Source organism: Daphnia carinata, chromosome 10, assembly GCF_022539665.2.
Source record: "Daphnia carinata strain CSIRO-1 chromosome 10, CSIRO_AGI_Dcar_HiC_V3, whole genome shotgun sequence".
Taxonomy (NCBI): domain Eukaryota; kingdom Metazoa; phylum Arthropoda; class Branchiopoda; order Diplostraca; family Daphniidae; genus Daphnia; species Daphnia carinata.
This window is the reverse complement of record NC_081340.1, coordinates 8,188,896-8,216,618: the sequence shown is the minus strand read 5'-3', so window position 1 is coordinate 8,216,618 and position 27,723 is coordinate 8,188,896. Positions and strand designations below refer to the sequence as shown.

At 42.3% G+C, this 27,723-nt stretch overlaps 4 protein-coding genes across 5 annotated transcripts; 2 read left to right on the top strand and 2 right to left on the bottom strand.

Moving 5' to 3' along the window:
- Positions 1–73: 73 nt before the first annotated feature.
- On the top strand, positions 74–1,489 carry LOC130701449 (deoxynucleoside kinase-like). Its single transcript, XM_057523430.2, has 5 exons — positions 74–232; positions 397–602; positions 675–927; positions 990–1,107; positions 1,172–1,489. Exons 1-5 carry the CDS (start codon positions 157–159, stop codon positions 1,350–1,352), a joined length of 834 nt encoding a protein of 277 aa, XP_057379413.1. The 5' UTR covers positions 74–156; the 3' UTR covers positions 1,353–1,489.
- Positions 1,490–2,144: 655 nt separating this feature from the next.
- LOC130701418 (maltase A3-like) lies at positions 2,145–4,660 on the bottom strand. The gene is made up of 8 exons (XM_057523392.2): positions 4,503–4,660; positions 4,305–4,423; positions 4,212–4,240; positions 3,963–4,142; positions 3,760–3,905; positions 2,624–3,690; positions 2,410–2,559; positions 2,145–2,337 (listed from the first exon to the last, which is right to left on the bottom strand). The coding sequence occupies exons 1-8, from the start codon at positions 4,566–4,568 to the stop codon at positions 2,265–2,267; spliced, it is 1,830 nt and encodes a 609-aa protein (XP_057379375.1). The 5' UTR covers positions 4,569–4,660; the 3' UTR covers positions 2,145–2,264.
- Positions 4,661–6,028: 1,368 nt separating this feature from the next.
- Positions 6,029–7,790, top strand: LOC130701441 (3'-5' ssDNA/RNA exonuclease TatD-like). Of its 2 annotated transcripts, none has more exons than XM_057523422.2 (6): positions 6,029–6,244; positions 6,342–6,613; positions 6,671–6,769; positions 6,852–7,196; positions 7,274–7,436; positions 7,528–7,790. In XM_057523422.2, the coding sequence occupies exons 2-6, from the start codon at positions 6,424–6,426 to the stop codon at positions 7,685–7,687; spliced, it is 957 nt and encodes a 318-aa protein (XP_057379405.1). In that variant the 5' UTR covers positions 6,029–6,244; positions 6,342–6,423; the 3' UTR covers positions 7,688–7,790. The 2 variants fall into 2 exon arrangements, with proteins under 2 accessions (XP_057379405.1, XP_057379406.1); XM_057523423.2 differs by having other exon boundaries at positions 6,324–6,613.
- Positions 7,791–10,381: 2,591 nt separating this feature from the next.
- On the bottom strand, positions 10,382–27,208 carry LOC130701468 (protein spire homolog 1-like). The gene is made up of 14 exons (XM_057523449.2): positions 26,506–27,208; positions 26,350–26,384; positions 25,225–25,342; positions 21,606–21,784; positions 18,103–18,229; positions 17,741–17,823; positions 14,999–15,250; positions 14,752–14,881; positions 13,163–13,381; positions 12,882–13,052; positions 12,510–12,775; positions 12,284–12,385; positions 11,835–12,187; positions 10,382–11,558 (listed from the first exon to the last, which is right to left on the bottom strand). The coding sequence occupies exons 1-14, from the start codon at positions 26,894–26,896 to the stop codon at positions 11,372–11,374; spliced, it is 2,613 nt and encodes an 870-aa protein (XP_057379432.1). The 5' UTR covers positions 26,897–27,208; the 3' UTR covers positions 10,382–11,371.
- Between the last annotated feature and the right edge of the window lie 515 nt (positions 27,209–27,723).

The window sequence follows — 27,723 nt, the reverse complement described above, 5'->3', positions numbered from 1 at the left end:
ACCGTTAGATGGCTTAGGTAAGCTGTCAATAAGTCGGTCGTCTGCTTTTCGTTTTTGTTTCTTTTCCGTGGGTGTTGCATGCAACCCTTTTCCAGTTCACGCCCAATTAAATCTTTCCAATGAACCGATCCAGATTTGTTCAACTTTCACAGAATCATGACTAATCGAGTTGCACAAAGATGGAGTCAATTAGTTTTTTGGATGAGAAATGCTCGCGAAGCTTCCAGATCAGGTAAGGTTATTGATTTTTTAAAATATGCTTTTATTGAAATGGGAGCGCCAAATCGGCACTGCGGTCAATTATGTTTTGGCGCGAAGTTTCATGATATCACCATCAGCGATTACAAAGGCTAAGAGCAGTTAAAACGACCACCTCATACATCATTCGTATTTTAGAATCGCGACCGGGCCAAGTTTCAGGCGGTACCATCCCTCTTTTTAAAAACATGGACAAACAATGCAAACCATTTACAGTAGTGGTGGAAGGAAACATTGGAAGTGGCAAGACTACACTTCTCAATTATTTTAGCAAGTTCACTGATGTGGAGGTACTGCAAGAGCCTGTTGAAAAATGGAGAGATGTACAAGGACACAATCTCTTGGTATGTTGTTTTAAATGTACTACATTTCTCTTCGTTATACCTGGTATCTTATTGTTTCACATTTTTACCTAGGGATTACTTTATGACGATCCATCTCGTTGGTGTCTCACTTTTCAGACTCACGTTCAACTAACTATGCTTGATCACCACACCAAAGAAACATCATCAAAGGTAAAGTTGATGGAAAGATCTATATACAGTGGACGCTATTGCTTTGTGGAAAATTTGCATCAAAGCAAATTGATGGAACCTGCTGAGTATTCTGTCATTTCTGAATGGTTTAAATGGATAACCACAAACATTGATGTTGGAGTTGATCTCATTGGTAAAAATTCTAAAATTTCTATTTCCAAACAAAATAACTTTATTTTATTTCACATTTTGTAGTGTATCTAAGAACGGATCCTGAAGTTGTTCACAAAAGAATTCTACAACGTGCACGTAAAGAAGAAAAAACTGTTCCGTTAAGTTACATCGTAGACCTGCATGAAATCCACGAAAAATGGTAATTGTTCATCGTAATGCTTTTTGTTTGTAGATGTCTTTTCATTATTTGACTATATTATTAGGCTTCACGACAAAATTTCTCATCCTGTTCCTGCACCGGTCTTGGAGATAGATGCAAACGTCGACTTAGCTGAAATGCTAGAACAAGTGACTTTAGTCGAAAATCAAATTTTAAACAGGAAAAGGGAACGTGTACATTCGTCAACTGTTATTTCACCGTCTAAGATTGTGTCTCCTGCTTAATCAATCCGACTAAATGACGGGTTGATTATGAATTTCAGCAACATTTGTGCTGTAGCCATAGTCCTCTGTTGTTATTTTTCATCCAAGTCAGTTTTTTCTTAACTAATAAACGCAAATTTATTATAATTAGGTATTTCAGTTTAAAATTTGCTTTTGATGCTTTTGACCGCTGTTAATTAATAAACGTCGGATACTCCACGACACTAGCAAGTCGAGATCTAGTGATATCTCGACTTTAGTGTGTCGACAGTTCTTGGCTCCAGAAATCTAATATTTTTTTTTCTGTGTTTCGCTTTCTCTGTGAACAGGTTAAAACACTACAACAATTCTAATAAAAAATGCCATTAATTCATTTTGCGACTAGATAGAAAGCCCTTGGATGAAAAACCGGAATCGATACTGAGACTTGAGAAAAAGGAAGACACTAACTACAAGGACTGAAATTGACAAGGCTCACCCGATGGATACAAAACCAATGATACGGAATCACTGAAAATCCAGCATTCTAATCCTGCGCAACCAAAGGTCACGTCGCAACATGAACGGTTGGTTGGACACTGTTTACCCTGCTACTTATGAATACTCGGAGGTACCTCCGTACCCACAACCGAATTTTAACAGCAATTGTGATCCTAGACTCGACCTTACGACTGATAATCCAGCACTGGAGAGATTGGTCACCCTCGTTAGGGACATCGAAGCGGCTAATGGTCGGACTCGTTACTAATATCAACCAGCGGACTTTCTCCTTATCTTGAGATAAAACAAAAATCAGTAATGACATTCGTGATGTTCAGTTTTAGATAAAATTTAGTTTGAATTCAAAATACATGTAGATTTCAAATTAGTTGAATTGATTGTTTTGTTTTGTTTTGTTTCTACTTGTTTATCTGTTAGGGCAGTTCGGATAATTCACAGGGCAACGAAAGAGAGGACTAGACCTTCCTGGGCACCAACAGGGAAATCATTGGTATTGATGGTAAAGCTAAAGAAGAAAAATAAAAAAAATAAAAAAGGCGTAATCAGAAAGCTCAAAATTTCATTTAAAAACGCTTACCCTATTTGCGTTTCACCACTAATTGCTTGAACGCTTCTTACGACCACCTTGGCTTTCTCTGGAATACCAGTCACACCTGACAAATTGAAACGGCGTTCTTCAAGTCCAACATTTAGGACAACAATGTAACTCGTCGAGTTGGTTAGAATCCTATAACACAACCACACTAGTAGTGAAACGCTGCTAAAGAGAAAACATTTATGAGTTTTACTACCTCGTGAGCGTGAAAGCGTCGGCGTCAACTATGGGGAAATCGTAAGCACCGTAGAGAACTGAAGCTTCTTGCCTGAGCGCGACCATAGTCCGATAAATGTTAAGGTGGCTAATGAGGTTTTCTTTTTGTAACTTGACGTTGACAGTTGGATAATTTTCTCCCATAGGAAGCCAAGTTTCAGCCGCCGTCGAGAATCCAGCATTGAAAGTATCATCCCATTGCATAGGTGTGCGGGCGGGATCACGAGAAAATTTTTCGTATCGATCGGGTCCCATTTGACAACCCTGAGGGTCCAGTGTGTCTTCATACGAAATGAACTGATCCTTCATGGAAATCTCCTCGCCATAGTAGGTTACTGGTGTACCTGGGAGAAGCATTTGTACCATAATCATACCGTCGACCAGTGCTTCTCCAAAACGCGAGGCCAAACGACGTTGATCGTGATTGCCCAAAACCCAATTGGCTCCCTGTGGGCCAACCCATGGAGGGATGGCGTTCAAAAATTCAACGATGGTGTCGCGAAGTTGGGTACCATCGTAGGGATAGCCTTTGCTGGTTGTCGTGTTGCAATAATAAAGGCAGTTACTGATGCCGTTGATGAGAGCAAAGTTGAAGGGGAAGTCGGCCATCCGGAATGATTCATTGCCATAAAACTGGATTACGTTTTCCAAAGGGACGTAAGCTTCAGTCATCATTACTCTATGTTGACCATCGCCGTCTTCGTACTCTTGGAGGACTTGCCTCATCTCGGCCATAACATCATAAGTCTCCGGCCGGTTCCACGTAATGCCATCGTGAATCAAGTAACCGTACTGATCTGGATCGGCATTGGGATCGCCAGATGGAAGTTCATCGGGGTAGGTTGGGTCTTCGTATAAATGGGGGACAGCATCAACTCTGAAACCATCGGTTCCTCTGTCCAGCCAAAAGCGAAGGACATTTTTAAACTCTTCGTGCACCAGAGGGTTGCGATAATTGAGATCTGGCTGTTTTGCTACAAACTGATGAAGGTACCACTGACCACGTTGTTCGTTGAACGTCCAAGCGGGTCCACCGAAAACGCTCAACTATTATCCAAAATTGTCTGAAGTGATTTTTTTGGAGTGTAAAGCTAATAAAGCAATTTGAAAAGATACCCAGTTGGTAGGTGGGACACCTGGCGCATCCCCGTCAAGCCAGACGTAGTAGTCGGTGTAGGGATCGATTCGGTTGACGGACTTGATAAACCATTCATGCTCATCGCTACTGTGATTTGGCACCATGTCCAGAATGAGTTTCAGACCTGCATTCAAACTTAGTAAGTTGAATTCTCTTACAAAAATAAGGAAAATGAAAAGACCTTTAGCTTTAGCTGCGGCAGCGAGGTCGGTATAATCTTGGATTGTGCCAAAGATCGGGTCGATATCAGTGAAATCGGAAATGTCGTACCCAAAATCTGCCATGGGAGACTTGAAAATGGGCGAAATCCATATGGCATTGATGCCTAACTGAACAAAGTGGTCTAAACGACTAATGATGCCTGCAAGTACGACCAACATTTAGTTTGAAATAGAGGAACAAGCGAAATATCGCTATAAACTATTTTTACCTTTCAGATCGCCAACGCCATCTCCATCGCTTTATCACACATAATACAAAATTGAAAACATCATCCTAGATGACAATATACAACAACCATTACCTGTCTTGGAAGGAGCGTGGATAAATTTGATAGACTAGACCCTTTTCCAGCCAGTTGAGTGGTTTGTCTTCTCGACTCTGGTGCTGGATCGACCTCTTTTGATGAATCTTGAACCCAGTCTGAAAATCACAACCAAATACAGAATATATAATTTGCAAAATTAAATTACATTTAAAAGAAAACATTGATGATGATTACCTGACTGGGGCAAGCAAAAGCGACGGCCAGAACGACCAAGAGAAGCACGAGCGACCTCATCGTCATTAGTGGGTATTTTACTTGACTGATGATCACCAATCATTCCCCAGGTTATTAATACGACGCCTTTTATGTAACGGTCGTATCGTCGGCATGACTGGGATACAAAGTCATTGCTTAAGAGCTTTATCATACCTTACCATAAGCAGTGTCAACAGATCAAATACCATTCTTAAGTCTAACTAGTGCAGATAAGATTTACGTGTTTCTGGTTGGCCCAAAACATTTTTAATTTTCAGTTGGCAACATTCGTCTAGACAACCGTCTGAAAACTACTTGGTTTGACAAACCTGTGAGCCAATAATACTTTAATTCCGGTTACTCGATATGAACTAGAAAAAAAAAAAAAGCTGCCCCAAAAGATAATCCAGATGTTAGTGTGACGAGCAAACATGCTCGTGACAATTCATACAATTTTAAAATATAGGATACTAGATCATTGTGGCGAGCGTCCACCACCATGAGGTTAACAAGTCACAAGAAACAACAATGTGCTAACCTTAGGGGAAAGAACGCCGTTTGTGAAAATTGGAGAACTGTTTTACAAAAAGATTTGGACTTACTGACAACATAGCTAAACATTTCTGCTTCTTTAGACTTCACACCAATTAGTCACTGGGTGAGGGGCTGACTCGAAGTTTTTTTGCTTGTTTTCTTTTGTTCTAATCGGCGGGATGAATGTCCGCGCGCAATTCCACTTTTATTTATGGTCAGTAAGATAGCAGACAAGAAATAATAATTAGAAAAGTGATGTTGGAAACTTAATGGCTGTGTTGCAAATTGCTGGTGCAGTCGTATAAGTTTACTAACTTATTTCACGGAAAACTTACAGCTATTAATGTACGTCAGTCATTTTTAGCAATCAAAATCTCAAGGTTGTTACTGCTGTATCCCACTCGCCCTTTCAATGTTGTTGTGTGCCAAACATGACACAGCACCCCCGTACGTTTCGACATCCCAAAAGTTTCTTCCGGGCCGTTGGGGTTTCGGGTTCCGGGCCAAAAGCGTTAAGATTATTCTCTGTCACGCACATACTGTCATTATGGCTATTTTGGATTACATTTTAGAACTTCAAAATGGAACAAAAGAGCACAGGGAAAGCTATTTGCTAGAATCGATGAAAGAAATGAGGTGATGTGTAGAGATCTTACGGTATCTAGTCCACCTGAATCCCAGGTGCATCCTCTGAATCCACCAACCGGCTTAAAGGGAACAACTGGTTTCGATTCGAATGATTAAACCAACAGACTGTCTGTTTCTGAGAAGCATTTCAAAACACGTGTGGTGCTGAAGTGCTCCAGTCACTGAATGAAGAGCTTGCCAAATTGGTTCAATATGATTTTTATTTGTATGGACTTTTTTATGTTCAGAAAATTCCGCGAAAAAAAAAAACTGAAAAATTTTTTTATTAAATATATTTTATTTTAATTTTGTAATGTTTTTTCTACACTTTCAGAGGTGGCCACAAACTCCTACCGGTTTTGTCGGCTCAAATGTAAACACTAGGACGTTCTGATCTGTGGCTATTCCGGCAACTCACATCCGTTTAAAAATAGATTTGTCTTGTCACTTGAGTAGTGATGTCATGTTGTGTTAAATGTGCTAAAAGAATCAAGATTTGCCAAATTCAACATTAAAAAGTCGTCATCTTATTTTGATAGTGACCTTCATTTCAGAAAGAGGTAATTAAATTGTGTTTCTAATATCATTGTTTCAGGAAGCCTTGTTCTTAAGTTATTTGATTAAGATGTTGTTGTTAAGATCATCCTCACTATTAAGGTCCATCAGAAGTTGTGAAGCAAACCTAGAGCTGCTGCCGTGTTTTGTCAGCACTGGGAAAGGCCATTTAGGAAAAAGCAGTATGGCAGACAGCAAAACAAAATCTGGAAATAACCCGGAAAAAACTGCAGATGGCATATCTGAACTTAAGATTAAACAAATTGAAGATGAAGTAGCATCCAGCTACCTCCTTGTGGATATTGGTGCAAACCTTACAAACTCAAAATACTCTCGAGATCTGGATTCAGTGGTGGAGAGAGCGAAAGATGCAGGTCTTTTTTGACAGATTTTGCAACATTTGTAATGTATTAATGTAATTTGTAGTACAGGTGTTAAGAAAATAATGGTGACAGGGGCTTCAGTGCAGTGCAGCAAGGAAGCCTTACGGCTAACTAGGCTGTACCCTGGAATGCTCTATTCGTCGGCTGGTGGGTTTCTGTTTACGTGTCACATTTAAAGTGTGTTCCACACGTATGAGATCCAAATACTGATGGCTGATTTAATTTACAGGTGTGCACCCTCATGATGCCAAAACTTGGACAGATGACTGCTATGACATCATAAAGGAGTTGGCTAGCAACCCAGAATGTGTTGCTGTAGGGGAGTGTGGTTTGGATTTCAATCGCAACTTCTCACCTCAGGATGTACAAATGGAAGTGTTTGAGAAGCAGGTTCAGCTGGCTTGTGATGTTGGCAAACCGTTGTTTCTTCACGAACGTGACGCCCACGACGATATGGTGAGGATTCTGGAAAAGTTCAAGGATCGCATGCCCCCGGCAGTGCTTCACTGTTTTACCGGAACAACCGCCCAAGCGTTGAAATATTTAGAAATGGGGCTGTACATCGGACTGACAGGTTTGTCGACTCAACACGTGTTGCAAAAAGGCGTGCAAGTCAAAAACGGTTATTTATATTCGTTTATTTCGGCTAAGGTTTCCTGTGGAAAGACAAGTCAGATGACGGAGTGCGATCGATCCTCGAAAAAGGACTGATCCCTCTCGATCGATTACTAATCGAAACGGATGCTCCGTTTATGTATCCGAACGTGCGTGGATCCAAAATCCCAGCCAACATCAAACAAGCCCTGAGCGACAGGTCTCGTAAAAAACAAAAAAATACTGGCAAATGGCGTATTGAATGTCTAAAAGATGTTAATAAAGGAGTTTTTATTTCTGATTTTATACAGGTCGCTGTCGTTCTTGAATCGCTACTGCACCTTCCAGCGCAACGAGCCGTGCTCCCTACCTGTGATTGTGGAAATGATTGCTGCTTATATGAAACGACCCGTGGAAGAAGTGGCTATGGCCACGACTATCAATGCGATAAAGCTTTTTGGCTTCAGTTGAAAATTCGTGCCTTACACTAATCCCGTACATTTGAGATGACATCGACGACTCTCTTTTCAAAAATGGTAAAAGGATAAAAAAACGGAAAAATCTTTTAAAAAGAAAAAATATACTATACAATTGAAAATTCGCCAGCAGTCCATCTCGGTTTAAGAGATTGTTTGTCATTTGCCTCTTTCTTTTTTGATGATACCCGTCGCTGGCTAATGGTTTGCGGATGGTTGACTTTGAAAGCGAACGAGCGGGATAAGTTTGTCGGCGATGCATGAATCATTTGACTCTGGCTGAATGCAGTGTGGATGTGCACCGGTGTGTGCAGTTGCACCAATCAGGTGCTGGAATCCATTCGCCGTGAAAGATGTACAGTTTTATGCATCTTTCTTAAGTCTTTGATTCGGCTTCTGTCGTCGCGAATAACCCCACATTTTTTTTTTTCCAAGTGAACCAACATCAAGTTTTTTCTTTTAATTCACTGGGCGTTTTTATACGTCGGTTCTTTTTTTTTTTTTTTTTAATAGTCTCCTCCTGGCAGAATGAAAAGAGTGGAGATGAATGCCTTTTTTCAACCAGTGAACACAATAACAGTTACGGTGGTTGACGTTCAAAAAGGGGACGAGGCAGGTAGCGTCTATTGAAAAAGCTTTCGTTTAGCTGATTGCTGTCACCCATGATTGCGGCCAAGAGAAGCAGTGGCATCCTCATTACGTCGAGTTTTTTTGTTTTTTTTCTTTTTTTGTCCTTTTAGAGATAAGTTGGATAGGGGTAAATGTAAGGAGGGGCAGTTGCCGATGGAAGAAGGCCGTTAATTTCTGATTCTCCGCGGCCCGAAAACAAGAAAAAAAAAAAAAATAATAAATACGGTTTCGATTGTAACGTGGCGCTGCTTTTTGTTTTTCTTTTTCTTTTTTTTCGAGGAGATCCCGGTTTGGCGTGGTCCGTGAGAGAGTAAACAATCGAAGAAAGAGGCCCACACGCATTGTGTATAGCTGTATAATCACTCTTGGTAGGCGAGAGGCGAGAAACATGAGGCGGGCGCGGGATGCAGCCGACGGGCACAGTCTTCGGTCGCCGTGCACGACCGACATGCATCAGAAAAGCGAATGACGCGGCAGAGAAATGCATTTTCTTCTTATCGTTGCTGCCCAATATGGGCGTTGATCGTCTTCTATTTTCTTTTTTTTTTCTCGAGATTTTCGATGCAAAGCGTTGGCCTATCCAATTGATTGATAACAGTGGCGACGACGTGTGTTACATGCGCTGCTGTTTAGTAGGCGCTTGCTGCCGATCGACACATTCCATCGGCCCATATTAGCCATCCGCTCTGCGCCTAAATAAGGAAATAAAGCAACAGCAGGCCGTGCGTACGCGCACGGAAAAAGAAGGAGGGCTTCTTTCTTCTTCTTCTTCTTCGTAAGTAGTATACACCTTATCCGGCACTTGAGTTAATAACGGCTCACGGAGACGGCCTCGTTCGCTCGCGTGATGGTCACCTTAAAGCCAAGTCTTCCGGCTCTTCTTCTTTACTTCTCTCTAGTTGGGTAATGCTACACTAAATACACCCAACGGGGGTTCTCACCGTTTTTCCCAGCCGATGCATAGATAAGAGGCAAGTCTTCTTACATCAGCGTGCACGCTTAAATAGTAGATCGCGACCGTGTTTTTCTCGTTTCCTCGACAGCGGAATAGAAAAAAAAAAAAAAAATAACAAGCGAGAGATGAGTGGGAAAAACTATTGCCCATTTTTCAATGTAATCAGATACCTGTTGTTCCTGTATGGCTGTAGAGAAGAGAAAGACGTGCCCTGGCGCATCATGACATGTTCGACATTTATCATGACTCGCTTCTTTTGATTGTTTGGGGACATTGATCTAGAGGACTACTTTGATCATTCAAACAGCGGAAGCTATCTCGTAAAGAAAAAAAAAAAAAACAAAAAAAAAAAAAGAAATAACCAAATTAAACAACAAAGAAATACGGGAAAAATGAAAGAGGCCGTGGGGGTCGTGACCTACTGCTCCATCCTTGGGGCTATTTTTCCACGGTCCTATACAACCTTTGATTATCAACATCCGGGGGAAAACGGAGAGGTGGTAGAAAGGCAGTAGGAAAACCATTTCATCTTTGCTGCGACGTGTACACACTATTTCTCTGGAGAACGCGTTGAACTGCTGCTTGCTGCAACACACGTCACATCCACTAAGAAAAAATTTCAAAAGAAAAAAAAAAAAGAAGAAATTGATGAACGAAGATGGAACATTTGCTTACGGGCTGGCGGGGCGAGTGAAGTGAATCAGCAAAAAATGGTTCACAGTTGACGACACGACACGACGACGAGGGGGAGGAGCGGGTGTCGGTTCATTAAAAAAAAAAATGCTTTTTTCTTGATGGGCGAACGCGAAGAAAAGGTGGCTGACACTTTAGGTTGGCACCGACGGCAGTTTATTGGCGGTGTGGGCTGGATGGCTTTTCGAGTGCCGAGAGGGCCAGCCAACAGTTGACGTTACGGTACTTTTTTTTTTTTTTTTTTTTTTTTTTTTTTTTTGGCAGACTAAGGTGGCAAACTAAAAATAAATACGAGAATGAGCCATCAAAGTGTCACTCGCAGAACGTGGGAAACCAAATAAGACGCCAGAAATTTTTCGTTCCATCCTGATCTTTTTTTTCCTTTTTCTGAATCATTTTCGAGACACGTACGTGTGTATATTTCCTAGGAGGCTCGCAAATATACATTAAGACATGATGAATGATGCAGAGGAGGGGGAGAGACACATACAAAAAAAAAAAAAAAAAAGAAACAAACAAAAAAAAAAAATGTAAGGACCGAGCTGCCGTACCGAAATGTTTCTTCTTATCTTTTTATGCATTTCCCTTTTTTTTTTTTTTTTATTCCAAAAAAAAAAGCAGACATTTAAAATTTTCTTCAAAAAAAAAAAAAAAAAAAAAAAAGCGGCAGCCACTCGATGAGAAAACGGGGGGTAGGGGGATGCATAATTCGTTTGTAAAGGACACGAGGGTAGAAACAGAAGAGGAATGCTTTGTTGGTTGGATACAATCAACAACGAATTTTGTACAAGAATGTTTTTTGTTTTGTTTTGTTTTTTTTTCTCTTCTTTTTGTTATTTTTGAAAAGCTGTGAATATAAGATTTGTTCCATTGCGTTTAGGTAAAAAGGGCGTTAGAACAGCATATAGTTGGCCTTTTTTCATTGATCGTGTGGTGTGATTGTTGATGTGAGTGTGTACCTTCGTCTTGGTTGAGAATGTTGCAAGTATCAATTGTTGTCGTACAGTTGGAATTTTGTTTTCTTAGAGCTTGACTAGCGCGCGCTGTGCGTTATAATTGTATGATTTTGTCGATTTTTTTTTTTTTTTTTTTCTTTTTTTTTTTTTTTTTTTTTTTATATTTCAATTTTTTTCGTTTCATCAAGTTTTGTTAGAAAACCCCTCCCGCAACGAAAAAGCACCGGAATGAGGAAGAGAATTTTTTTTTTTTTTTTCGTTTCTTTTGTTTTGGTCGTCGTCCCATCGATTTCGATCAACTGTTGTGTATGTGTAGGTGTACTCTGTGTGTAGGTGTGTGTGTATGCATGCATGTATGTATGTATGTATGTACTGTATGTGTAAGCTGTTTAGGGATTGGAAGAATGTATGGAAGAAGAAAAAAAAAAAAAGTAAGACGAAAAGCTCAGGGAAGCGAGACGTGAATAGAAGGCCGTTCACAATGGGTCACCGTGTGAACAGGATTGTAGATGATATTCTCAATCAACGTCTGACAATCCCTGCAGACGTAGCAGTCGCTACCTGACGACGACGATCTCTTATTGGCCGGCTGATGCGACGTACAGACAGACGCTTGCGCCGACACCGGCTTTCTATAAACAGCCGGAAAAAAAAAAGAACAACAACAACAACAACAACAAAAAAAAAAAAAAATCAATAAAGGAAGAAGAACGGCCGCATCCGAATTCAGAGGCAAAAAACCCTTTCACAGCCGTTCACGGGCTGGCCGTCGTCATCCCGATTTGTCATCCCCCATGTGAAATCCCCCCCCCCTTTTCCCGTCCCGCAAAAGGAAGAGGAAAAAAAAAAAAAAAAAAAAAAAAAAAACCAAAAAATAAAAAATGAGAACAAGAAAAAGAGAAACTAACCTGGCGGGAGTGTTGTTGGTCGATAAAGATTGGTGGCGCGACAAGGCCTGGTGCAGGAACTTCTGCGGAGGCTGGGCCAGCGTCTGTTTGCGTCGCTCCGAGCCACGACGGTTGAGCACTGGCGACGTCGGCGTCGATTCCGAACTCTCGCAGCCGTCGGTGGTGGTGGTGGTGGTGCCGCCGTTGGGCGAGCGGATGCGAAACTGCGGCAATTTCAACTGGAACGACGAGAAGAGCGACGACGAAGAGACGACGACGGGCGACGATTGTTCCAGTTTGTCGGCGGCGTTGGCGCCGTACCACGACACTTGCGACACGTCGACCGTGTCGAACTGGTCAGACGGGATCCTCATCTGCCACACAGACGAAGGCAAAAGAGAAATCGACGTGTCATTGGCGGCCTGCCGTTTCGCATTGACGTACATGTCGCAATTGGACAGGGCACTCACCTTCATGCAGCATTTCGTGCACACGGTCCGCCGGCACAGTTTGCAATTGTGCCACCACGAGCCGAAGACGGAGAAGCGAGTTTTTCGACAGACGAAACAAACCTTTTTTTGTTTTGTTTTTTTTTTTTTTTTTTCAAGTGAGAAATGGTCACGTTCAGTCTTTTTTTTTTTTTTTCAAATTTTTAAAAGGCGGAAATGAAAACCAAAAACAAAAAAGGAAGCGAACCTTTCCGTTGACGACGTCATCCTTGATCGACGAGTCTAAAGGCAGGTTGTCGAGCGAAGCGGCCGTCAAGACCCGTCTCATGTGGACCAGCTCTTCCAAGGTGACCAGTTTGCCTTGGACAACCTGTTGGAATTCTTTGGAACGGACGAAATCTTCTTGCAGGTGGCCGGCGCTGGTCGGCGAACCTGGCGGCGAATGGAGCGACGCTGAGGACGACGACGTCGACGAGGACGGGCCCGAACACGGCAGAGATCCAGGCTGATCACCTGACATTATTTCATTGGCAACAACGCATTATTCAATTGGTTATTAGATGGTCAGGCGCATTTTTTGACAGCGAGAAAGAGAAAGAGAGATGGAAGAAAAACGTACTGGACAAGTTGGCCGGATTCAACGTCATGCGAGGGTCGGCGCCCTGTCGCACGTGCGAATTGAGATGCGCGTTCATCGATTGCCTCTTGAGGAATGGATTGCTGGCGGTCCTCGTCAGAGGCGGAGGCAGGACGGTCAGACTGTGCCTCCTCGACGGCGATTCGTCTCGTTCTAATTTCGTTTCATTTTTTTTTTTTTTTTTTGATTCACAATCAAATGAATTTCAAAAAAAAAACAAACAAAAAAAAACAAAAACAAGAAAACTAAAAAGACATGTGTACCGCGATGGAGATGAATCCTGGCGTCCGTTTTCGAGTTCAAGGGAGTGGACGACTCGGACCTGGAACAGGAGGCAAAAGGGTCGACCATGTAGTCGTAGCGTCGCGGAGGAGATGGAGGAGGCAGTTCCAAATCTTCGTCTTCTTCCAGCTCGTCGTGCAAATGATCGGCTTTCAATAGTTTTCGTTTCGTTGTCGTCGAGATCGTCGCCGTCACATTTTCTAAGACAAAATCAAAAAAAAAAAAATACAAAAACGACACGATTCATTTCGTTTCGATTGGCTATTCAAAGAGGAGCGCGCAAAATAAAGGAGGATGAAGAAAAACGAAAAAAAAAAAAAAACCTGGCTCCAGTTCGAGATGAGCGAGATGCTCATCCATCATCGACTCTTTTCACGTCAACTCCTATTTTTTATTTTTTTTCTCTTCGAGAATCGCAAAAGAGAAAAAAATCGTTTGGCGAACGAGATTTGCCAAAGATCGGGGGCGACCGCACTGCAAGCAGAGGAAAAGTCGACTGGTCTCAATGCAGGGCGGAAAAAAACAAAAAAAGAATCAGAAAAAGAAAAACGCGGGATAGGAAAAGTGTCGTGTTCGTGAGTCGGAAAAGGAAAAAAAAAAAAAAAAAAAAAAATTGCGGCTGCAATTCGAAACAAAAGGAGCTACCTCCAACGAGCAGCTGCGAGTGGTAACCTACTTTCGAGTGGCATTCGAGCGCCAGAGAAATCCCAACATCTGCGTCTCTCTTTCTTCGTTTTCTTTCAGTTTTTTTTTTTTTTTTGATTTGCCATCGAGAGCGCGAGAGAGAGAGAAGAAAACGGGAGGCAGGAGCAGAGAAAACCCCGGCAGCCACATCACGCTTTTCTTTTCTTTCATTTATTTATTTATTTTTTTTTTTTTTGTATTGCATGTAATTATTATGACGACTGATATGGACGGGCCACTTTCTCTACAAGTCTCACGCCGTTAACGGTCCGCTAGCTACGCTCCATCGCCATCTTTCCCGCCAGTTTTTGTTTCATTCCAGTGGATGTTTTCTGCCAAGGTCTCGTAACGATCGTAACATCTCGGCCTAATTAACATGTCAGCCACCTACTTGTTTCGAAAGACCGCAGAAAATACACAAGAGGCTCGCATGAGTTGCGTTGATATCCTTTCACTGGACGATCATCACCTTGCCAGATTTTCTTTTCTACTTGATTCAATTTGTTTTGTTTTGTTTTTTTCGATGCGCTCCTTTCACACTGCCCCTTTTATTATTTTTTTTTTTTTCGGAAATTTGCTGTTTGGCGTGTCGTCATAAACAATGACGACAAGCATCGCCCTTCCGGCGTGCATGCAGCTGCATTCGTTCATCCGTGTCCGTCTACTACTCCTACTTCTACTTACTACTGAATTTTTTTTTTGTTTTTTTTTTGTTTATGATTTCGTGATTGTTTTTTTTTTTTTTTTTTTTTTTTTTTTTAAGCAGATGGTGTTATTCCTATAACTGGCGGCGCAACATCTCCCCCCCAAAATAAAAAGTATGGCCCTGAAGCAAGTGTTTGGACGTATTGCATGGCTCGCATGTTTGTCTTGTTCAAGTTTTTACCTGTTCGATTGACCAGCAGGCATCGAGTGGGTCTCAATTCCTTGGAATCGTGTTGACGGATCGATTCCATGAGCAACTCGACCGGAGTGGAAACGCGACGAGCCAGCGGCCGCAATTTCCTCTCAGACGCCTAAGACGAAATGTTTTCAAATTTAGAAAAAAAAAAAAAAAAAACAAAAAACAAATGCAAATGGATGACGCACACACAAGACAAAGCGTTTGCAATCAAGTCTGAGTTGAAGCTCACCTTGCGAAGAGGCGGACGAGATCGGATGAATTCTAGGATGACGGCGTGCGCGTCTTTCTTGACGCGGGGCGGAATCGTTCCGTCCACCATGACCTGGCGCAATTTGTAGCGCCTGGATCGGATGTCGTCCATCATCATCTCGTAGGGCGTCAGTTCGTATTCGATGGGCTTGCGGGCACTCTCGCCGACGCCGGACGCTTTCAGTTTCACGCCGTTGCGCAGCTGACGGATCACCTGCACCCACAATTTCGCCTGTCACGCAGCACCACGCGTGCAAAACAACAAATCACCAGTTAGAAAAACATTTACTTTCTTGTTTGTTTTTTTTTTTTTGGTTTTTTTTTTTTTTGAAGATCGCTTTTATAATTGATTGACTTTTGCACGTGTCCCGCGGGCAATGTGACCGTATCATTTCTATTCTCGGGACGTGACATCACCGCCTTTGCCATTTCAACCGATTCTCAAACTCCAAACGTGAAAGATGAAACGAGCACATTTGTTTCCATTATCACACCCACTTCTATTTTCGGGACGACGGACGGCCGGCCCGACTGCCTCACATTTAATGTCGTCTGCTCTTTCCTTTCTTTCAAACGCAATTTTTTTTTTTTTTTTTTTTTGGGGGGGGGGGGTTTCTATTCAAATCAGACATGAGAGATGAATCACGCGGGTCGCTATTCAAATCTCTGCTCACGCATAGCAGAGAGACAAAGGGGAAAAAACAAAATAAAAATTCCGGATATGAATAGTCAAAATAAGGAAAAAGAAAAAAAAAAAAAAAAAAAAAATATTCTCCCCCCATCCGAAATAATTCCAAATAAAAAAAGGGGAAAAAAAAAAAAAAATTCAAAAAAAAAAAGGTGTGTTGTTATCTCTTTCTCGTATTCACTGGCTGGAGCTGATGTTGGCCCTTCTCTCTTTGGAATCTTTTGCCGCTTCCGGTTTGATGGATGATGTGAGCTCTTTGATTCTCTCCATCTTTCCCGGTGACTTTTCATGTGAATGTGTGTGGGGGTTGGGGGAGAGAGAGAGAGGGCGATAAAAAATGAGAAAGAAAAATCGAAAAAAAGATGAAGAACAAAAGGCCAGCGCCACACTTGGATGTGGAAGATGATGGCATCCCGTTGGAGAGTGGCCGGCAGATGCCCTTTCTTTACTGCCTTGTTCCAGCTACAACTACACTACAAAGATCGATGTGGCTCGGCTCTTCTTTTCTTTTTTGATGCTTTTGGTGATGCAGCACCTGAGAAGGACATTCCTCTCTGCCCACGTCGTTTCTCCCCTTCCGCCTCTCCATCCTGACTTTTTGCCGACAACGGACCTCCCACCCTCGCCCTATTGAATATCCATTTCAATAACCATAAAAGAAGATGCCCATAAAACACCAACGGCCGACAAGAATAAAAAAAAAAAGAAAAAAAGAAAAAGTGGGAGAATTAAGAGGAGACGGAACAATTCTCGGGCCACTTGAGAGAAACGGGTTCGAATCGGATTTCCCCCCCCCCATTTCTCGTGTGCGCTGTGTTCAATTGAGTGAGAGCGGCAGCAACGATAACAAAGGAGATGAACGAGCAGAGAGGGGGAGAGAATCAAGCCAGTCATCATGGTAACAGTTTTTTTTTTTTTTTTGTTTTTTTTTAGAAGGGAAAGGTAGTTACATTCGTTTGGTGGATACGACCCCAGCGTGACCTAACCAACTCCACCCTTTTCCGGCCATTGCCAACCCTCCCTTTATCCCTCGCTCTTCTTTTCAGGCCGTTCTACAGATCCGACCGACCAAACACACACACACATTCGTTTTTGTTTTGTTTTTTTTTTCCATTTCATTTTAGAATTTTTCAGAATTTATTTAGTGACATCATCGGCGAGAGAATGAGACGACGAGGTTCAATGGCCTTCTCCCCTCCACCTTCCTCCCTCTGCTCGGTGCGTAACAATAAGGCAATGCACGCCACGCTAGTCCATTTCTTTTTTTTTTTTCTTTCCTTTCTCACAATACACACACACACACACGACTCGAATATTAATAATAATCATTACGATTCTCTTTCTTTTTTATTTTTTTTTTTTTTTTGCCCGATTGTACGTTGATGTCGCAGCCAAGAAAACACCGGTGACGATTTCCCCCGTTTGAATTTCCTACTCTACGACGCAAGGTCATCTTCTGTTAGGTGCGAGGTTAAATGTCAAATGTCAACCCCAAAAGATCTCCCTCATATTTCTGTTCTCTTGTTCTTTTTTGTTTTTTTCTATTCGATCGACTTGCCTCTTGGCTAAAGAAAAACTGTTTCACAAGACCTTCTTTCATTACTAACCCCCCCCCCCCACACACACACACACACACACACACACACACACACACACCTAAAAGGGTAAAGCTTCTTCTTTGTGCGGGCCTTTGACACAGCCAAAAGGTTAACCGCATCCACACGCTCCCGCGGCGCGCGTGAGACGCTCGCAACCTTTTATTACTTTCTGTCTCTCTGGCCAATCATTTTTTTTCCCCCCTTCCCTACTCTCCTTTTTCTTTTTTCTATATTTAAAAACAAATTAAATTCCCGCTTGAACGTGTTTGCTTTTCGTAGGGCACAGACAGTCGTTGTGCGACGGCCTTAGCACAAACTGAAGAGAAATGAGCTTGAAAAGAACGAAAGACACGTCAGGTGATTGGCAAAGGTAAACACACCTTGAAAACAAGAACAAAAAACAAACAAAAAAAAAGGGAGGATGGGGGCGACTTACCCAGTCGGCCAAATGGAGTTCCGTCAGCTCCTGTGAATGCGTTTCTGACTTGTTGTTTCGTAACTCCCGCCAATCTTCGGGTGCTGTTGCGTCCCAGAAAAAAAAAAAAAAAAAAGGCCAATCCAAAAAGCGACACGAACATAAAAGAAATGAAACAGATTTGCTTAGTTTTGAGGTCAACTCATCAAAGCAGTACACACACACACACACACACGAATTAAACAACAACGAGAATGAATAGAGAACAATTGCAAAAGAAGGAGGACACTGAGAGATGATGATGTCGGCCTTCTTTTTTTTTTCTTTCTTTCTTTAAATACAATAAGAAGAAGAAGAAGAAGAAGAAAAAAAAAAATGCTTACCTGAAGAGACTTTGACGAGGAAATCTGAAAATTCGAGCGTTTCGGCGACGAGGGCGCGGCAAACGGCTTTGAAGTGGGCGTCCGCCTGGACGGAGGAGGCCGTGCTGCTGATTTGCATGCGACACCGCTGCAACGCGGCACACACGCAAACATGGAATCCGGTAAAAAAAAAAAAAAAAAAGGGAGAGAAAAAATAAAAGAATGTCAACATCATCAACAACATGACGCATTCCAACACATTTCTTTTCAAACACACATAAAAAAAAAAAAAAAAAAATAAACGAAAAAAAAAAAAAAAATAAAAAAAAAAATAAGAAGAAAAACGAGTTTGTTCGCATTAGAAAAAAGTAGCGTCCAATTGTCCAAACATGAGCCAGAAAAGAAATGATATCGTCCGCATTAGGAGAAACAGCGGGAGGCTGTACGAAGCAGACACACGATGCACGAACGAGATGATGGACGAGCGTCGACAAAGAATGTACAAACAGCTGCTCCTTGCTCCTGATCCCAATCTTCCTTTCTTTCTTTCCCAATTTCGAGTTATTCATAACACACACGAGAAAAAAAAAAAAAAAAAATAAAAAAAGGGACAACTCCTTGAAAAGATGAAAGTAAATGACGGGCAGAACAGTGGGAAAGAGCAACGCACTTGAACCCCAACAGCCAACATCTGTGCATCAACGTCTCAACTGTTTCTATCCTTTAGATGGACACTCTCTTCTTTCAAACGCTTGTTAGACCATCATGCTGGTAGAATTTCTCCTCCTCCGAATTATTCAGAAAGACACCTGTTACACTTTTGAACTCGTCGTCATTTCACTCCCCCCCCCCCCTGTGTAGTTACACACGCACCTTCCACATTCATTTTCATCTTTTTGCCTTGATGTGAATGAAAGGAAGGAAAGAAAAAAAAAAAAAAAAAAAAAAAAAAAAAAGGCGGATCTTGTAAGCGAACGCGACGGCCATCAGCCGGAGTTTCATTGATAACGATCGAGCAAACGGAACAAACGATTGTGGCCTTCACAAATTAGGGAATTAAAAAAAAGATGATGATGATATTGTATCGGTTACCCTTTGGTTTCTCTTCATCTTGTCTCCACCTTCCTTTTGGGATGATGTAAAACGAGGAAAGTCTATCTCTTGGCGCATTTCAACGGTGGGGCTTCTCTTTGCCTTTTTGGCATATCTTTACGTCTGCCAAAGCGTTCGGCCAGATCCATTTCCGCAATGAACGAACGGACAGATCGATGGACGGACGAGACTCGGAAGAGAAAGCAACGAAAAACCGTCGCCGGGAGATCAGATAACGCCATCAAACATTTCATTTCATTTTGAGTTTTGTTTTGTTTTGTTTTCTCTACTCCGCCATGGCCGTTTTTGGCTATTGGCGGAGAAGCAAAATCGTATGCAAATCATAGGTGCATGTTGGGTCAAGCGGATACTGACAACAGCTCCAAACAGCTGAGATGAGATGATAGCGCCTACCTTGACAGTTTCCAAATGTTCAAGAAATAATAATAATAATAATTTAAAACTTTCGTTTTTTTTTTTCACGTTTGGCTTAGGCAAGCAAAGTAGTTTCCGCATTTCAGATTGACTCACGAGGGCAACTCTTTCAAGAACAAAACTATTTGGAAAGCAAGGAAGCCGATAGTTTGGCCGGCCCGAAATGAGACACACACACACAAACCTGTCCGTCCTTGCCTGCAGCTATCGACATCATCAAAGATAATGACCACCCACCGAAAGGCTTCATCAGGTGGACGCCAACAGATGAACCAAGTGGCCAACCCGTCAGCGGGTGGTGGCATTTTTCGATTCATCTTTCCCTCGTTTTCTTTTATTTTTCCCTTTTTTTTTTTTTGAGACTTTCTTTCTTTGTTTTGTTTGTTTTTTTTTTCGAGAAAAGAAAAGAAACGAAACAGCAACGACGATTGCAATTTGAACTGGTCAAACTCTCATAAGGTATTCTTTTTGATGATGACGCCTTCTGGCATCAGATAAAGGACAACGACAATCCATTCACGTCTATTGAAGACGCACGTAGGGGTCCAGTTCCGGGACCATTTCCCGAGAATTGAGAACAAAACATGGAAAAGGAATTTTTATTTTTTAAACGATAAAAAAAAATAAAATAGGGGGAGAAAGAAAGAGAGAGAAAACTCGACCGACTTTTTGATTGTTGAATTCGTGTTGACACTGGGAATAGCCTCTGAGGCCTGCCCTAGCCGGCCATTTTTATGATTTTTTTTTATGAAAAGAATTTGTAAAGAACGTGGTGGCCCATTTTAACATTTCGACCTTCTTCTTCTTCTTCTTTTCTTCTTCTTCTTCTTCTTCTTCTTCTTCTTAACACTATTAGAAGACGGAAATTTGATTGATCCTTTCTTTTTCTTATCTACTTGTAAAATGTTGACGGCCGTTTCCTCATTGTCCGCCGATGCGTGTCATTGCCGCGCTACGCTCCATCGTCTTTGCTCCTATTTTCATTTTTATTCGCTCATTTCAAAAAAAAAAAAAAAAAAAAAAAAAAAAAAAGATCGGGCGGGCAATTTGAAACAGTGAATTGTGCCCTCCTCCTTTGTACACAGCTGCCGCAGGGCCCCCGAAATCCAAATCTACTTTGAACAATTTCTTTTTTCATTAAAACAAATGAATTTCCCCTCTTTACTACATAGACCCACGTTTTTTTTTTTCTTATACAAATCTTTTACTACTTTTCTAAGCCAAAGAATAATCATAATCCGAGAGGGAAACATGGCTGTCGAGAGAGTCGGTCACGATCCGCTGATCACGCAAAAATGTCTAGTTTTTTTTTGTTTGTTTTTTTTTTTTTTTTGCATTTTTTCTTTCTCCTTTGGCAATCAAAGAGACTCCCGATACACACACCATTTTGTGCATGTGTGTGTGTGTGTGTGTGGTATGGTCAAAAGAGGCGTGATGGATAGCCGCAACATTTTCACGCTCCTATTGCTTACATAAATTAGCCAATGGCGGAGGCGGCCACAATCTCAAAGCGCAAATCTTCATGGCAGATTTATCAAAAAAAAAAAAAAAAACCAAAGAAAGAAAGAAAGGGGAAAAAAAATGGCATTTGCAATTGGCCCGTTTTGGTTGTCCCGTCTCCACCATGACCATGTCGGAAAAGAGCGAAAACGCGCGCCTTCGTTCGTTCGCCCGTTTGGGTACACTCAAACATTTGCTTCTATTCGGACATTTCGACTCTGGTTGCTAATCATTTTCAGCGAAAATAAACACAAATTTCTATTGGGCAACGCGTGTCGACCCAACACCAAAAACATTGGCAACGAGTTGATGTCACCTCTTAGCGACTACTGTTTGTTTCGTTCGTGTACAGTGACCATGTACGCGCTTGTCGGCAAACAATCAAACCCCTTTTGGCCCCGCTGCTCCAGTCACGCACCTTCCCCATGACATTTCAAAAAAAAAAAAAGAAAAAAAATGGCCTATATGAAAAAAAGAAAACGAAAAGAGCAACTTACATCCATGACGTGAGACAATGACGTCATGGTGGCGGCGGCAGCAGCAGCGGCAGCCGACGAGGAGGTGGAGGCGTTGGAGGTCGTCTCGACGCTGACATTCGCCGTCGCTGCAGACTCTTCCACTTCCCCGGAATCCTGTTCGATGCCTTCGTCCTCGGCCGATTGGCATTCGCCCGTATCTGTTTACGTCAAAAAAAAAAAAAAAAATGGAACATTTAAGAACAAAAACATTTGTGGTTGGAAATGTGTTGTTTTGTTTTTTAGACTAGAGTCGATAAAACGACGGTCAAACGAGTAACATCATCCAATTCAAGGTAAAGCGGAAACGTTCGTATTGTCCCGCACGAGCCAATAGAGTTGTAAAAAACAATGGCGACGGTGACGTCATCGTTGACGAGAAGGAGAGAAAGACCTCGAAAAGATAAACAAGAGTTGGTGCGATCAATACGCCAGAGAGAGAGAGAGAGAGAGACGTACACCTACGCACACGGTCCGGCCATTACAACGAGACAACACAACTACGGACATGGCTTTCCATATTGCATTGCGTCAGTTTGACATGGAAACTTTCGAAAAATGTTTGTCGCGAAAAACAGCGTGCGTCCCTGTCTTGTTCTTTCGTCCTCGTCGTCGTGTTATGTCACACACTACAAGGCGCCATCGCCATTCTCCATCATCTTCCTCTTCTTCTTCTTCTTCTTCTTCTTCCGCAATGCAAATCTCGAATGGCCCGGCTACTCAGGGTGGCCGGATCGTGTTGGACAGGATCCAGTAGCGGCGTGTCCAACACATCGACCACGTCCAAGTCACCACAAAAGAATTCCTCTCTTTTCTCCCTCATCGTCGTATTCATTTTTCTTTTGGTTTCGGCCCAACCAATTGGAGAAAGTTGTCCACCGACACACAAGACTTTCTCTTTTCATTTGGTTTTTCTTTTTTCTCCCCCCCCCCCCCCCACAAACAAAAAGGAAAAGACACGAAGGAAATAATCAAAAAATAACAACCGATAATGGAGAGGGTAGTGGAACGTGTCAACACTTTCACGCGCAAGAGAACGGCACGGTTTTTTTTTTTTTTGCTTAGCGAGGCCGCGTCATCGATTGAAATTCTATTGCGCCCAATGTTTTGGGGGAGCGCAATCGCACGCAGCCAAAAGCAAACAGGTACGCCACGTGTCCCGAAACCCGCAAAAACCCCCCCCCCAAAAAAAAACGGCGATTCACCACCATGAAATGGCGTCGCTATTTGAATGCAGCCCCAGGTACGACTTCGGTCGTGAGCAAAAAGGAAAAATTATCTATCCCTTTTTCTTTTCTTTTTTTTTTTAATGACGAGGATTATCTTTTTTGTTTCGCTTTAATACGTTGCAAGGCCAGGCAAATTGTTCTTCATCATCATCAGACATTCTCCGGCCCCTTTTTTTTTTTTCCATCCGATGGCCACCACAAAAACTTTGAAGGGAAAATACAATTTGGGAAAGAAAAAAAAAAAAAAAAAAGCTGAGTTGGTCCTTTATGCCCCATTGGAGAAAGAAGAAGACGAAGAAGAAGCAGAGGAGGAATGTAGGTCACGCTTCCCCCTCCCGGCCCGGCCCGCGTCTCTTTTTTTCTACACACTGGCCACAATGGACACACATTTCCTTCTCATTTTTCTTTTTCTTTTTTCCATCTGCGTCTCAACAATTTTCTTTTTCTTCTTCGTCTTCTCTCTCTCTCTCCCCCCCCATCTCTTACACCACACCTGACACACACACACACACATTCGTTTTTCAAAGATATCTAATATATATATTTCCCTTCCCAGTTTCCACCTCCTCTTTTTCTTCAACATTTTTTCCCTTTATTTTCATTTTTTTTTTTTCCTTTGAAGGAAGGAAGGGGGGGGGGGAGGTTATTTTATTTATTGGGTAGATGTTTTGTTGGTGATAACCGAGCGAAACGGCGCTCAGGTCTGCTCGCCCCCTCGTTTTCGGGAGAAGAAAAGAAACGGACGAAGCGTTCGACGTTGAAACTCATCAAATCGTCCAAGAGATCACAATCGAAAACGAAGCCTATGCAAATCAGTTGAAGAACAAAGTAAAAAAAAAAAAAAAAAAAAAAAAAACGAAAGAAAAGAGGCTGATGACGGCAGCGTCGTGATGTATCGTCGTGACCTTTCCGATGGTATTAAACAATTTCTTTTCTTTCTTTCTTTCCCTTCTTCTTTTTTCTTTTTCCCCATTTTTAACCCCCCCGATCTTCGGCTGAGACATCCGGAACTCTCTTTCAAGAAAAGGGAAAAAAAAAAAAAAAAAAAAAATGTGTCTACGACGTCTACCTGATGGGTCGTCTTCTCGTTCCCACCTGAGAATAGGTGAAAGAAAGAAAAAGGTAGACAGATGCATCACGAGGGAATGTGAAAGAGAAGAGAAAGAAAAAGCGAGGGGCCCAACAACTCCGCCTCCTTCGTCCAGCTCTTAAATTATTATTATTTTTTTTTTTTTTTCGAAATTTTTGTTTCGTTTTGTTGTTCTATCGAAAAGTCCTATGGCCAGGACTCGCAACCCAACCACGTTCCTATTCAGGTGCAAAATGGATGGATGGTGGTGGGCTAAGCAAAGCGAGTCCGGCTAAGAGCCTTATATGGCTTTGTTCACAACACGATCAAAGCCCAAAGGCCCCGTCCATCTGCGCACCACTACACTCGAGCTAGACTAGACGAGCAGGTGAAAAGAAGACCGACCGAGAGGTTATACAGGTGGTCATTCCATTCGTTTCCCTTTCCTTTTTTTTTTTTTTATTCTTCTTGCTTGACCACCCTCCCCTCAGCAAAAAAGACAAAAAACAAAAAAAAAACATCATCATCGTGTCCGGTCAGAAATCGGCAAAACAAAAAAAAAAAGACGCTTCATTGTCTTTGTCTTCTTCATTAACATTTCGGTCAAAAGGTTATCTCTCATCGTCTCGCATAAAAATTCGTGCACAAAGATGCAAAACAATTTCATTCGACGCTGCTGCTCTCCCCCACTCGAAAAAAAAAAAACAACAACAAACAAGAAAACATTCCATTTTTATTGACATTCTTTGCAGTACGCATTTATGAATGCCCACCTCTCTCTTTTTTTTTTTTCCTTTTCCCTATGGCCGGCCAGTCCCGTCCTCTTTGTCTAACACATCTGACCATTTGAGTTTTTGTGGTTCTTCCTGAACGAAGAAGGCGGGCACGCAGCCCACGGATTTAGGCACACGAGCTTGAACGAAAACAAAACCCAACAGAAAATTCGAAAAAAAAAAAAGGAAAGAAAAAAGCGCGGAAAACCCCTCGGTTGTTATCTCGCCTGCAATGTCCGTTTTACTTCAAAAAATGTCGACAACGACAACGGGAAAAAGATAGGACGAGGCTGAACACATCGTCCGAGTCGTCTAATAGGTCTTCATTTCGAAATCTTGTATCAGCAATACGTGACGTTTGAATAGACAATGCAAACCCCTCCCCTACCCCACGAAAAAATACCGGTGGACAGTGAACGCACGACGCAAACTCTTTATATATAAAAAAAAAAAAAAAAAAAAAAAGTCCCGGTGTCCACCGAGTGGTTTCGACAGACCAAGTTGATGAAAATAAACGAAAAACAACTTACCTGCCGATGTTAAAAAGTCGATCATTTGTTCCAGATCGGGACTGAGGACGTTCTGCTCCTCCCGTTTGCAGCCATAATCCAGCGCCTCGAAGAGAGCCCAGCCCAGTCCCGACACCAACTGCGTTTAAAAAGAAAAAAAAAAAAAAGAATAAGAAATGATTCAAGGTCAGACGAGCGCAACAATGCAACAACAAAAAATAAGAAGAAAAAGTAACAAAACAAATAGAGCAAAATGGATATGAAAATGTTTTGCCGCCAGAATAGAATGTAGTCAAGGTGAAAGAGTGAATCAAGTATGTAATAATGGAATAAACACGCCATTTCCGACAACTCCCGAGGTCACACACACACACACACAGAAAGAGAAAGAAGGAAACATTAAACACGTCATTTAACGACGACGACACGAGGGCAAATTGCAATAACACGGAGCATCTTCGATTCGCTATTCCCAATCCCATACTTGAGAATTGTGAATCATTAACGTTTTTTTTTTTTCTCTCTCTTTCTTCCACGGTCTAATGATTTCAATACACATGGGTCATGAAAGGTTACGTGTGTGTCTATTCGAACCGGCAGCAGCATTGGGGCCTCGAGCAAGACACACACAAACGCGTAACACTAAACTCCCACCATTATTTATTTGTTTTTTAATTAGAAAAAAAAAGGGGGGGGACAAGAAAAATTACGTAATTCTTTTGGAGATTGACTATCAAGATGGAACACTCCCCGTCCGATATTTCTTTCAGTTTTGAAGCATGGCAGAACGAAAGAGAGAGAAGCATTCAAGCATTTCACAATGTGGCCGTGTCTCGTTGCGTTTCAAACGGCACCCACAAACGTCCATCGTTCATGATACCTTGGGCCAACGTCGTTCTTGGTCGAATCGATTTCAGGATTGTCCAGTTTACTGCATGGCAAAAGCAAATGGCAAAAACAGCTACTCTCCAAGGTCGAAATGGTGGCATAGTCTTATTTACATATCTCCTCTTGTGTGTGTGTGTGTGTATTTGTGGAATGTCGGACAAGTAATGGGATCAAAGAATGGGGAAAGAAACCAACAGAAGAAAACGATAACAAACGAGAAAATACTGGAACAAATCATAAAAAAAAGAATCGTCTCACCTGTGATTGACACTCGGCTACCGTCCGCCTTTCAGCTGCATTTTAAGAAAGACAAACACACAAAAAAAAAAAAAAAAAAAGAAAAAAGAAAATGATATTTCCTGTTTCTGTGAATAAATAATGAGGAGAAAAGCAGACGACAGGTGACAAACATACCTTCGATGGAATCGGCGGCCACCTGGAACGAATGAGGATGAACATGGCCATCTCGATGAATCCAAAGCTGTGACGTTTCGCCGACGACGGCACACTTGACTTGATCACTGTTATCCGTTAGATTGTGAATGTTGGTCGTGCTGTTGGTCGTTGTCGTGTTGTTGTGATGACTCGACGACGCAGCAGCATTGGCACTAGTGAAACACTGCAGGGCCGTTTTGGCCGACTGGTAGAGGATGGCCCAGGCCCGTTCTTCAGTCACCGGACTATCGAACGCCCGCAAAATGGACAACAAGCTCAACGACTCGGTCGTTTCGTCCAGTTTCGTGTGCTCGAATTTCTCACTCTTGCCCGACGTCAGGGACGGAGATGTCCACCGCGCTGCGGCCATCTTTGATCCCGTTTCCCCCCACCACCACGCCGCTCACTCACAACACAAACGACACCCCGATTTCGATGGCTCACTCGGCCAACAATCGACGAAGGCAAAACAGAGAGAGACACACACACACACACACACACCACTACTCGAGTACGGACACCCCACCACCTGATTGCTGTCCTGTCAAACGTGTCGTTGCTGTAAACACAAACGAAATGAGTCGATGACGGACACGAACGATGTGCACCACACGTTCAACACCGGCTCATCATACGCCATTTGCACTCGGCACTTGCTCGAAAACTACTGATCGACTTTGGCGCACTCGCAGGACACTGAACCAACTCATGCCAATGGCTCCTCCCCTTTTTTCTTGAGAGCCCCCTACCGCGCTTTTTGTCTCTTATTCGCCATCTATCAACCAGAGAAAGAACTATGACTGCCATCTGACGGTTCGTTCAAACCTGCATGACGTGAATCGAATCAACCCAAAACAAAGAAGAAGAAAACTAAAAGAAAAAAAAAAAAATCGTGCCCTGGAATGGGCAAAAGCCAAAACTTTTAAAAGTATATATATACAGAAAAAAAAAAAAAGGTGGGAGGAGAATGAAAGAAAAAAAAAAAGAAGGGGCTCGTTTAAAGCCATTGTGTAAAACCGGTCGTGATCGTGAAAATAATAGGCCATCATTCATATGCAACCGGAGGCGGGCGAGACTGCGCGAGCAAAGAGGCACAAGCAAAGGCGAGCAGGCAGGCAGGCAGGCAGCAAGGATTGCTTGAAAGACGCTAAACTCAATAGAGGCTTTATGGCCAAACGTAAGAACAACACACCTAAC